This window comes from Oncorhynchus keta, chromosome 29 (assembly GCF_023373465.1).
Source record: "Oncorhynchus keta strain PuntledgeMale-10-30-2019 chromosome 29, Oket_V2, whole genome shotgun sequence".
Classification (NCBI taxonomy): Eukaryota; Metazoa; Chordata; class Actinopteri; order Salmoniformes; family Salmonidae; genus Oncorhynchus; species Oncorhynchus keta.
In genome coordinates, this window is record NC_068449.1 from 20,567,605 (window position 1) to 20,580,530 (window position 12,926).

Here is a 12,926-nt window from a genome sequence, read left to right on the forward strand (position 1 = left end):
GTACAACCATTAAGATTAATTGTCAGATTGAAGATCTCTTTGTTTCTTGGGACCTAGAACAAGCATCTCTGTTTTGTCCGAGTTTAATAGTAGAAAGTTTGCAGCCATCCACTTCCTTATGTCTGAAACACATGCTTCTAGCGAGGGCAATTTTGGGGCTTCACCATGTTTCATTGAAATGTACAGCTGTGTGTCATCCGCATAGCAGTGAAAGTTTACATTATGTTTTCGAATAACATCCCCAAGAGGTAAAATATATAGTGAAAACAATAGTGGTCCTAAAACAGAACCTTGAGGAACACCGAAATGTACAGTTGATTTGTCAGAGGACAAACCATTCACAGAGACAAACTGATATCTTTCCGACAGATAAGATCTAAACCAGGCCAGAACTTGTCCGTGTAGACCAATTTGGGTTTCCAATCTCTCCAAAAGAATGTGGTGATCGATGGTATCAAAAGCAGCACTAAGGTTAGGAGCACGAGGACAGATGCAGAGCCTCGGTCCGATGCCATTAAAATGTCATTTACCACCTTAGTGCCGTCTCAGTGCTATGATGGGGTCTAAAACCAGACTGAAGCATTTCGTATACATTGTTTGTCTTCAGGAAGGCAGTGAGTTGCTGCGCAACAGCCTTCTCTAAAATCTTTGAGAGGAATGGAAGATTCGATATAGGCCGATAGTTTTTATATTTTCTGGGTCAAGGTTTGGCTTTTTCAAGAGGCTTTATTACTGCCACTTTTAGTGAGTTTGGTACACATCCAGTGGATAGAGAGCCGTTTATTATGTTCAACATAGGAGGGCCAAGCACAGGAAGCAGCTCTTTCAGTAGTTTAGTTGGAATAGGGTCCAGTATACAGCTTGAAGGTTTAGAGGCCATGATTATTTTCATCATTGTGTCAAGAGATATAGTACTAAAACACTTGAGCGTCTCTCTTGATCCTAGGTCCTGGCAGAGTTGTGCAGACTCAGGAACTGAGGTTTGGAGGAATACGCAGGTTTAAAGAGGAGTCCGTAATTTGCTTTCTAACAATCATAATCTTTTCCTCAAAGAAGTTCATGAATTTATCACTGCTAAAGTTGGGGAATGCTGCTTTTTAGTTAGCTTTGCCACAGTATCAAAAAGGAATTTCGGATTGTTCTTATTTTCCTCAATTAAGTTAGAAAAATAGGACGATCGAGCAGCAGTAAGGGCTCTTCGGTACTGCACGGTACCCCCTTCCAAGCTAGTCGGAAGACTTCCAGTTTGGTGTGGCGCCATTTCCGTTCCAATTTTCTGGAAGCTTGCTTCAGAGCTCGGGTATTTTCTGTGTTAGTTTCTTATGAGACATTTTTTAGTTTTTAGGGGTGCAACTGCATCTAGGGTGCGCAAGGTTAAATTGAGATCCTCAGTTAAATTTTTGTCCTCTGGCGTCCTTGATGAATGATGACATTTTTTAATTGAGGCCACTTATGCTGTTCTGACTCAGTTGTATTTCTCCTTTGTTTTGTTGCAGTATCACCGAAACCAAAGGAACATGAGGCCCTTGTGGTGGCGCCTGGCCTCGGCTCTGCTCACCCTGCTGTTTGAGCAGGAGGCCATCGCTGGAGGGGGGAGAGCAGGGTGGAGGTGATGGAGAGGACCAGCCCAGCCCAGACTACCCCTCTCCCACAGGAACTGGACTCCAAATGGCACTGTCAAATTTAACACGGGTCTGTTGGGGAAAAATTACAAAAGAGAAAAGGTCCCCGCGGGACGGAGACAACCATTTTTTACGAGGTTGTTTTTTTCCAAGAAGATGCCATGTTGTTTCACGAGATTTCTCTACTGGACGATGTCCTTATTTTGGTAATTGTTTGATGTAGTATTTTGTACAGTACATTATTCCTGTTGAATTTGTTTGCACTTCCGTATGTGTACATCTTGAATGACCTCCATGGTCCCGGGAATGCCTTGTCAATGTCTTCTACCACAACCCAATGACTGTTGACAAGAACCAAGCAGAAGAAAGAAATAGATGGAGGGATCTGAAGAAGGGAAAGAAGAGTGGTTCATATGGTTTTCTTTTCTGAAGTTTCCAGGAAATAATTGGTCAAACTTGATAACTTACTAATTTCCAAAGATGCAGTCTCTCAGAACAAAGCATTTTTCACCTAAACCTTCTCCTCAATGGGGTTGTGTATACTGTTATATTACATGTTGATTATTCTTTGCTCTTCCAGTCACTTTTATTGTTTTGATTTCAATAATTGTTGTTTTTCCCATTGTCACCAAAAATAATGAAACATCCAGTGGCTTCCGATGTGGTAAATGCCACTTTGTGGTGTGAAGGTAGATCCAGTACATAGCCGCGGGAAATAGGGGTGCTACAGCACCCCTGATAAAAAAGTGTATATATATATATATATAACATTTTCTCATAACATTTGTGAACTAGGCCTTTATTACTGCTGTATTAGCAGAGAAAAATACTCTTTAGGACCCCCACCCCCCACCCCCCTTCAACAGCACTCCCAAAACATCTACCCGCAGCCATGATACAACTTCCAAAGCAAAAGTGGATCCCACGAGTTACTCAGAGAGAACACCAGGTTTTCAATCATAGTTTATTTCAGAGTTATCTCTTACTCATTTCATAAATCCCTGAACTGGACCCCAGTCATTGTGAGAGAGATTGTACTGATCATTTTTTTGTTTTAAGACTACCAGGCCCTTCAAGTGGAGCTATGTGTCCACACTGTTTGCACTATAGTACATCAGTCAGGAGTAGATTCGGTTACAAAGCCAACCTCTGTCATTAAATGAAGGTTTTTAACTGTATCTGATTTGCAATGGTAACATTACAATGTTTTCATTCACATGACCAAGCTATATCTTCCCAGGAAGTGACTGAAAATGGCCTGTTATCATTAGAATAAAACATCTGAGGTACACGTGATGCTGGTTAAATGAATGCCTCATTGAAATTCCAATGTTTTTTAGCCCTCCAATCGATGTGCTCTCTAACCCACTGCCAGAGATGCACTTGTATTCTGGACACCAAAACAAACATGTGAAACAACAACATCTTCCCTCCTCTCAGGATTCTTGCATGGGCTTTTATATATATATATATTTTAACCTGTGTAGTGATCTTGTATTAGTTCTTTGTCCTCAGATCCTGTGGTGTAACTTTTTAATAGAAATCACCGCTGATAATCCAATTGACAAGAAAACGTGTCTGAGATTCGAAATGAACTGGTAGTATGCAAGACTGTAATGACTATTGAAATATGAATCTTTTTGAAGACACTGCTGTATTCTTGAAGATGCTGTTTGTTGTACATTTTATTGCCTTTTTACTTCACTTTTTGTCCATTTTGAAGTAGCAGTATATATCATGAGGCTGTAATTTCAGACACAACTCCTGTTAATATGGTTATGTTTAGTCCTACAGTACTTTACTTTTTGCCCATTTTGAAGGAGAAGTATACATCATGAGGCTGTAATTTCAGACACAACTCTTGGTAATTTGGTCCTACAGCCATCTTCTGTGTCATCTTCTGTCTGTATAATCAGTGCTTTCTTTCAACCCATAATTTAGAATGCTGGAGAAACAGGTAACTGCCAAAATCAAGGAAACACCCATATAAAGTGCCTTCATAGGGTGGTGTTGGGCCACCACGAGCCAGAACAGCTTCAATGCCCCTTGGCATAGATTCTACAAGTGCTTGGAATAATATGGTGTTTTGTTGATGGTGGTGGAAAACGCTGTCTCAGGCGCCCCTCCAGAATCTCCCATAAGTGTTCAATTGGGTTGAGATCTGGTGACAGTGACGGCCATTTCATATGGTTTACATCATTTTCATGCTCATCAAACCATTCAGTGGCCACTCGTGTCCTGTGGATGGGGACATTGTCATCCTATGGGGGCATAGCCATGGTAGCCAAAATAATGGCCTGCCCAACCTTTTTAAACATATATATATAATGGGATATTAATTCATTTATTAACTCAGGAACCACACCTGTGTGGAAATACCTGATTAAAATATACTTTGCATCCCTCATTTACTCAAGTGTTTCCATTATTTTGGCAGTTACCTGTATGTTTCAGTGCCAGGGAAAATACAAATAACAGTTTCCCATGTAGAGTAGGATGACAAAGGAATGGAGTGGTTCAGTCCAATTCTGTTGTCTGCATCAGTTGAAATATATTAGATACATAACCATAGATATAAAGGTATTCTTTAGACAGACTGGTCAGATGATGACGCTTGCTCTGTCTGTTGAGGCAGGGACTAATTTAGAACCATGTGGGGCAGTGAGAGATGAGCTGAACATCGCTGTTTTTGTTGTTTGTTGTTTCCTGCAGATCCTGAATGCTGAGCCAGTCACCGTAGCCTCCTGTCTCACTGTAGCCCTTAAACCGTCCCTAAACTCGCTTCTCTCGCTCTACTGTAGCCTACATCTATGTGTACTGCTCATCCATTTCCTTTAGGACTTTTAGCGTTGTTTTCCGTTTTTTTATTTTTTATTTATTTTTTGTATATTCACCCTTTTCTACTGTATGGATTTTGTGTGCAATTTCTCTTCCTTTTGTTTTTTAAAAATGTGTATATAATTCATTTGTTTGACTGTATAGAACGATGGTTATCTGCGAAGTGTTTTCCCTGAGGGTAGTCATCTCCAGAAATGGGCCCAATCGGTTAAGGCATTTATATGAATCAACCATGTCACGTTAGCCATTCAGCAGATAGCAGTAAAATCTCAGTGTTCATTCTGGAAAGATCACAGATCAGTTTAGCTACAGTTGAAGTCGGAAGTTTACATACACTTAGGTTGGAGTCATTGAAACTCATTTTTCAACCACTCTACAAATGTCTTGTTAACAAACTATAATTTAGGCAAGTCGGTTAGGACATCTACTTTGTTCATGACCCAAGTCATTTGTCCAACAATTATTTCACTTATAATTCACTGTGTCACAATTCCAGTGGGTCAGAAGTTTACATACACTAAGTTGACTGTGCCTTTAAACAGCTTGGAAAATTCCAAAAAATGTCATGGCTTTTAGAAGCTTCTGATTGGCTAATTGACATAATTTGAGTCAATTGGAGGTGTACCTGTGGACATATGCAAGGCCTACCTTCAAACTCAGTGCATCTTTGCTTGTCATCATGGGAAAATCTAAAGAAATCAGCCAAGACCTCAGAAAGAAATTGTAGACCTCCACAAGTCTGGTTCATTCTTGGGAGCAATTTCCAAACGCCTGAAGGTAATATGTTCATCTGTACAAACAACAGTACGCTAGTAACACCATGGGACCACGCACCTGTCATACCACTCAGAAAGGATACGTGTTCAGTCGCCTAGAGATGAATGTACTTTGGTGCGAAAAGTGCAACAGCAAAGGACCTTTGCAAAGGAAACAGGTACAAAAGTATCTATATCCACAGTAAAACTTATTCTATATCGACATAACCTGAAAGGCCGCTCAGCAAGGAAGAAGCCACTGCTCCTAAACCACAATAAAAAGCAAAACTACGGTTTGCAACTGCACATGGGGACAAAGATCGTACTTTTTGGAGAAATGTCCTCTGGTCTGATGAAAAAATAATAGAACTGTTTGGCCATAGTGACCATTATTATGTTTGGAGGAAAAAGGGGGAGGTTTGCAAGCAGAAGAAACACCAATCCAACTGTGAAGCACGGGGGTGGCAGCATCATGTTGTGGGGGTGCTTTGCTGCAGGAGGGACTGGTGCACTTCACAAAGTAGATGGCATCATGAAGAGGAAAATTATGTGGATATATTGAAGCAACATCTCAAGACATCAGTCAGGAAGTTAAAGCTTGGTCGCAAATGGGTCTTCCAAATGGACAATGACCCCAATCATACTTCCAAAGTTGTTGCAAAATGGCTTAAGGACAACAAAGTCAAGGTATTGGAGTGGCCATCGCAAAGCCCTGACCTCAATCCTTTAGAAAAATTGTGGGCAGAACTGAAAATGCGTGTGCGAGCACGGAGGCCTCCAATCCTGACTCAGTTACACCAGTTCTGTCAGGAGGAATGGGCCAAAATTCACCCAACTTATTGTGGGAAGCTTGTGGAAGGCTACCTGAAACGTTTGACCCAAGTTAAACAATTTAAAGCCAATGCTACCAAATACTAATTGAGTGTATGTAAACTTCTGACCCATTGGGAATGTGATGAAAGAAATAAAAGCTGAAATACATCATTCTCTCTACTATTATTCTGACTTTTCACATTTTTTAAATAAAGTGGTGATCCTAACTGACCTAAAACAGGGAATCTTTACTCGGAATAAATGTCAGGAATTGTGAAAAACTGAGCTTAAATGTGTTTGGCTAAGGTGTATGTAAACTTCCGACTTCAACTGTACATAACTACAGTATGACCATTGTCTGGTCAATGCTTTGGAGCTGGATCAGTACCGTGCAGATAATTTGCCAAAACATTTTTTTTGTCACTGGGCATTGGTTATGGGTTCAATCCTTTTAGTCTATTTTAGCATTCTTCTGTAATAAACATGCACTGGAAAGTACTTTGTGTCTGTAGATCTGATGTGTCCCTGAGCAGTCCCTGTGATATTGTACAGTGTACTCTGGTTCGTTCTTTCAAATCTGTCATGTGCTGAACGAGCTGTGTGTCTGTAGTATAGCAGACCATTGACGATGCATAGAACAGTCTTTGATTTATTTGAAAGAGAAAAAAGCCACCATGGTGCCCAGAAATTATTTTTCAGAGGGGGTTCTGAAGCTGTGTACTGGAGATAGACATATACTTGCCATATCTCAGCACTGTGCAAAGCTACAGGAACGCTATACAGTGAGTTTTGTATATTATGGAAAAACCGTCAGTGTCTTGATTTATTTTGTCCACTTTCTTTAAATGTACCTTTTTTTATGAGACCATTTCGTACTCAATTGTCTTTCCTAACTTTTTTAATGTCTTTTCATATGAAAGGGTCAGCTTTTATAGGGACAGTTTTGAGGCTTTTAAATAGTTTTTAATACCTGCTCGATCTTTTTAACAAGTCCAATGAGATCAAGGGCTTTTTTTGTATATAAATGAGCTTGAAACATTCCTTTTTTGACTGGTTCTGGTGTAAACATGTTCTCAACGATACCGTCAAAACGGAACCATTTATTTTCGTGTTGTGCTCCATATGACCTCTGAGGTTAACTCATAACCAAGAAACATTGTCCTTTTCTAGGAACCGATGAACTGTACATGTATTACTGACACCTGGAAAATGCCTTTAACTGCTCAGTTTCAACTAAGTCTTGATTATCACACACTCTCTGTACTCCCAAGAAAAGAGACCCAGCGAAAATGTAGCATTTTTGTGAACATTGACTGTGTGTTTTCAAGACTGTACTGTGCACTCAATTATTTTTTTGTGTTTTATTTTTGTTGATACATTATGGAAGTAAGGACAATTTGTTATGTAGTGCAATATGCTGTACATATAAGAGCTTTGCTCAACAAATCTTTTTCTGAATTACTTGTTCTGTTTTATTGGTACTTTTTTTTCAATAAAATTATATTGAAAGTGTAAATGGCTTCAATTGTTTTCTCCCCAAAAAATGTCCCCTGGTAAAACTACATGTTACAGTTGAATTCAGAAGTTTACATACACTTACAGTTGACGTCGGAAGTTTACATACAGTGGGGAGAACAAGTATTTGATACACTGCCGATTTTGCAGGTTTTCCTACTTACAAAGCATGTAGAGGTCTGTAATTTTTATCAAAGGTACACTTCAACTGTGAGAGACAGAATCTAAAACAAAAATCCAGAAAATCACATTGTATGATTTTTCAGTAATTAATTTGCATTTTATTGCATGGCATAAGTATTTGATACATCAGAAAAGCAGAACTTAATATTTGGTACAGAAACGTTTGTTTGCAATTACAGAGATCATACGTTTCCTGTAGTTCTTGACCAGGTTTGCACACACTGCAGCAGGGATTTTGGCCCACTCCTCCATACAGACCTTCTCCAGATTCTTCAGGTTTCGGGGCTGGCGCTAGGCAATACGGACTTTCAGCTCCCTCCAAAGATTGTCTATTGGGTTCAGGTCTGGAGACTGGCGAGGCCTCTCCAGGACCTTGAGATGCTTCTTACGGAGCCACTCCTTAGTTTCCCTGGCTGTGTGTTTTGGGTCGTTGTCATGCTGGAAGACCCAGCCACGACCCATCTTCAATGCTCTTACTGAGGGAAGGAGGTTGCTAACAGATCTTGCGATACATGGCCCCATCCATCCTCCCCTCAATATGGTGCAGTCGGCCTGTCCCCTTTGCAGAAAAGCATCCCCAAAGAATGATGCTTCCACCTCCATGCTTCACGGTTGGGATGGTGTTCTTGGGGTTGTACTCATCCTTCTTCCTCCAAACACGGCGAGTGGAGTTTAGACCAAAAAGCTCTATTTTTGTCTCATCAGACCACATCACCTTCTCCCATTCCTCCTCTGGATCATCCAGATGGTCATTGGCAAACTCCAGACGGGCCTGGACATGCGCTGGCTTGAGCAGGGGGACCTTGCGTGCGCTACAGGATTTTAATCCATGACGGTGTAGTGTGTTACTGGTTTTCTTTGAGACTGTGGTCCCAGCTCTCTTCAGGTCATTGACCAGGTCCTGCCGTGTAGTTCTGGGCTGATCCCTCACCTTCCTTTTGATCATTGATGCCCCACGAGGTGAGATCTTGCATGGAGCCCCAGACTGAGGATGATTGACCGTCATCTTGAACCTCTTCCATTTTCTAATAATTGCACCAACACTTGTTGCCTTCTCACCAAGCTGCTAGCCTATTGTCCAGTAGCCCATTACAGCCTTGTGCAGGTCTACAATTTTACCCCTGATGTCTTTACACGGCTCTCTGGTCTTGGCCATTGTGGAGAGGTTGGAGTCTGTTTGATTGAGTGTGTGGACAGGTGTATTTTATACAGGTAACGAGTTCAAACAGGTGCAGTTAATACAGGTAATGAGTGGAGAACAGGAGGACTTCTTAACGAAAGTGTAACAGGTCTGTGAGAGTCGGAATTCTTACAAGTTGGTAGATGATCAAATACTTATGTCATGCAATAAAATGCTAATGAATTACTTAAAAATCATACAATGTGATTTTCTGGATTTTTGTTTTAGATTCCGTCTCTCACAGTTGAAGTGTACCTATGATAAAACATTACAGACCTCTACATGCTTTGTAAGTGGGAAACCTGCAAAATCATCAGTGTATCAAATACTTGTTCTCCCCACTGTATACTGTAGCCAAACACATTTAAACTCAGTTTTTCACAATTCCTGACATTTACTCACAGTAAAAATTCTCTCTCTTAGGTCAGTTAGGATCACCACTTTGTTTTAAAGAATGTGAAATGTCAGAATAATAGTAGAGAGAATTATGTATTTTAGCTTTTATTTATTTCATCACAATCCCAGTGGGTCAGAAGTTTACATACACTCAATTAGTATTTGGTAGCATTGCCTTTCAATTGTTTAACTTGGGTCAAACATTTCGGGTAGCTTTCCACAAGCTTCCCAAAATAAGTTGGGTGAATTTTGTCCCATTCCCCCTGACAGAGCTGGTGTAACTGAGTCAGGTGTGTAGGCCTCCTTGCTCGCACACGCTTTTTCAGTTCTGTCCACACATTCTCTATGGGATTGAGGTCAGGGCTTTGTGATGGACACTCTAATACCTTGACTTTGTTGTCCTTAAGCCATTTTTCCACAACTTTGGAAGTATGCTTGGAGTCATTGTCCATTTGGAAGACCCATATATACAGTGTGTGCAAATGAGGTAAGATAAGGGAGGTAAGGCAATACATAGGCCATGGTGGAGAAGTAATTACAATATAGCAATTAAACACTGGAATGGTAGATGTGCAGAAGATGAACGTGCAAGTAGAGATACTGGGGTGCAAAGGAGCAAGATAAATAAATAAATACACTATGGGGATGAGTGTCACGCCTTGGTCTTAGTATTTTGTGTTTTCTTTAATTATTTGTTCAGGCCAGGGTGTGACATGGGTTTATTGTATTGTCATATTGTTTTTTTTGTAGGCATTGGGATTGTGGTTGATTAGGGGTGTGTCTAGTATAGGCTTGGCTGCCTGAGGCGGTTCTCAATCAGAGTCAGGTGATTCTTGTTGTCTCTGATGGGGAACCGTATTTAGGTAGCCTGGGTTTCACTGTGTATTTCGTGGGTGATTGTTCCTGTCTCTGTGTAGTGTTCACCAGATAGGCTGTAATTAGTTTTCACTAATAACTAATAGTTATTTCATGTATCGCGATTCATTCATTAAAGAACATGAGTAACAACCACGCAGCATTTCGGTCCGACTCTCTTTCAACAAACGAAGAATGCCGTTACAATGAGGTAGATAGATGGGCTGTTTACAGATGGGCTATGTACAGGTGCAGTGATCTGTGAGCTGCTCTGACAGCTGTGATTAAAGATAGTGAGGGAGATATGAGTCTCCAGCTTCAGTGATTTTTGCAGTTCGTTCCAGTCATTGGCAGCGGAGAACTGGAAGGAAAGGAACAATTGGTTTTGGGGGTGACCAGTGAGATATGTATTTGGCTAAGGTGTATGTAAACTTCCGACTTCAACTGTACATAACTACAGTATGACCATTGTCTGGTCAATGCTTTGGAGCTGGATCAGTACCATGCAGATCATTTGCCAAACATTTTTTGTCACCGGGCATTGGTTATGGATTCAATCCTTTTGGTCTACTTTTGCATTCTTTTGTAATCAACATGAACTGGAAAGTATGTTTTGTCTGTAGATCTGATGCGTCCCTGAGCAATCCCTGTGATATTGTACAGTGTTCTTTCAAATCTGTCATGTGCTGAACTAGCTGTGTGTCTGTAGTATAGCAGACCATTGACGATGCAATAACCTGCATAGAACAGTCTTTGATTTCTTTGAAAGAGAAACAAGACACCATGGTGCCCAGAAATTATTTTTTAAAGTGGTAACCCTATCTGACCTAAAACAGGGAATATTTACTAGGATTAAATGTCAGGAATTGTGAAAAACTGAGTTTAAATGTATTTGGCTAAAGTGTTTGTAAACTTCTGACTTCAACTGTGTGGTTACTTGATAAATTCTTTGCTTCGATGCAAGTACTGTAGTGCTGAGGTAGAAGTTATTATTCTCTTCCCTCCAACATCCAACATCAAGTTGTCCATTTGTTATAAGCATCATTGTGAAATGAAGCCACTTAAAACTATCCAAGCATCTGAGGATTGCCAGCTAGCCATTAGAAGTTAGCCAGGTGTTTGTCAGTGGGAGTGCCCGTCACATCCCTCCTGCTGAGTGCTCATTCATTTATTGGGAGCGATGGGGCCTTCAGCCTACACTCATGACTGTCTAACTAGCAGTACTGTATACACACACACACACACACACACACACACACACACACACACACACACACACACACACACACACACACACACACACACACACACACACACACACACACACACACACACACACACACACACACACACACACACACACACACACACACACACACACACACACACACACACACACACACACACACACACACACACAGGCCTGTCTAGCAGGGCATTGGTAATACTGAGGATGAGTAGCTACTACAGACAACCTGTGCCCTGGTCTCCAGCAGAGCCTTGGTTAGGAGGATGTGTCCATGAAGTCCCCTCACTCTGCATTACTGTCACTTCTACAAAGGTCAGAGCCACGGCTGCCATGCCTGCAGATGACTTATACAGTACTACTGGGACTGTCAGACCAGGGGGCTTGATATTTTATTTTATTTTTATTTCACCTTTATTTAACCAGGTAGGCAAGTTGAGAACAAGTTCTCATTTACAATTGCGACCTGGCGACCTATACTGCGACTGCAATTGCGATACTGCTGATTACAAATATATGCATGAATGTCCCTTATGCATAACAGTGGTGGAATATCAGTGTGTGGTTCCTAACATGGTGTTTATAATGACTATATAATCACTTGTGAATGTTCTTGTGAGATAAAGGTGTTGTTTTTATACATACATGACATACACAAGTACCACAACATAAAATAAACCTCACATTCAATATGTGAGGTTTATGTCAATTTCTTTGCACCATATCTTACAAGGGATCATCATTACAACAAATTGCAGTAAAACCCAGTGTTATTTTGCTCCTCAGCTCAGGCTGAGTTGAATAGACTAGTTAACGCTGTGTGCTGTGTGTAAAGTCACCTCCCCCAGGTCTGACGTGTGGCAAGCGTATTGTCATGGCTGCCAAGTAAGATTTCACACCTCACTGACACCCGACTCACCTGTTTGGCCACTTCCAGCAGGAGAACTCCCGGGCCTGTGTGCATCAGAGGATGTGGTGGGTTCTCACTTCTAGCTACTATAGGTTTGTCATTTAAAGTATCTCTTAAAATGTCTTCAAATCCTCCAAAAAGCAACAAGAGACTAAGAAAAGATAAAAGTGATAAAAGATGTGTGATCAAAACAAGTGAAGCAGCCAGACCAGGTGTTATCAGTGCAATGATTGCTTTGTTAGCATGGCTCTGCTCTGAGGGGGGAGGTGGCAATCCTCTCCTGGGTTTACTCTCCCTCAGGGAGTGGAAGGCTGAGGCTCTGCCTTGCAGCAGGAGGAGGAGGAAGGGCCCATAGTTCCCTGGCTCTCTAGCCTGCTCCTCTTGGCTCAGCACTTTTGTGGGCTTGAGTCTTGGCTGTTCCTGGCACAAACAATGGCTTCTCTGTTCCACGGACCGCCCGCTGAAAGAGACACCCATTAGAGGGAGCGTCTATCTCTGGGGTCAGGCCCATGGGTCACTTGCAAGTGCAGCTCTTGTTTATGTCTGCAAAGCCAATCGATGCAGTGCAGCCTCCGTGACTGGAGCCTTTGGCTGAGTGGGGCGGCTCACAAGA

General features: G+C 41.3%; 1 protein-coding gene across 1 annotated transcript in view; it reads left to right on the top strand.

Annotated features, from left to right (window-relative positions):
- The window catches only part of LOC118362444 (bcl-2-modifying factor-like), a 30,092-nt gene extending 22,548 nt beyond the window's left edge, over positions 1–7,544 (top strand). Inside the window, exon 4 of the mRNA XM_035742780.2 lies at positions 1,497–7,544. Within this exon, the coding sequence (XP_035598673.1) occupies positions 1,497–1,613 (117 nt within the window). The 3' untranslated portion in view covers positions 1,614–7,544. The remainder of the gene's footprint in view (positions 1–1,496) is intronic.
- Positions 7,545–12,926: the final 5,382 nt, after the last annotated feature.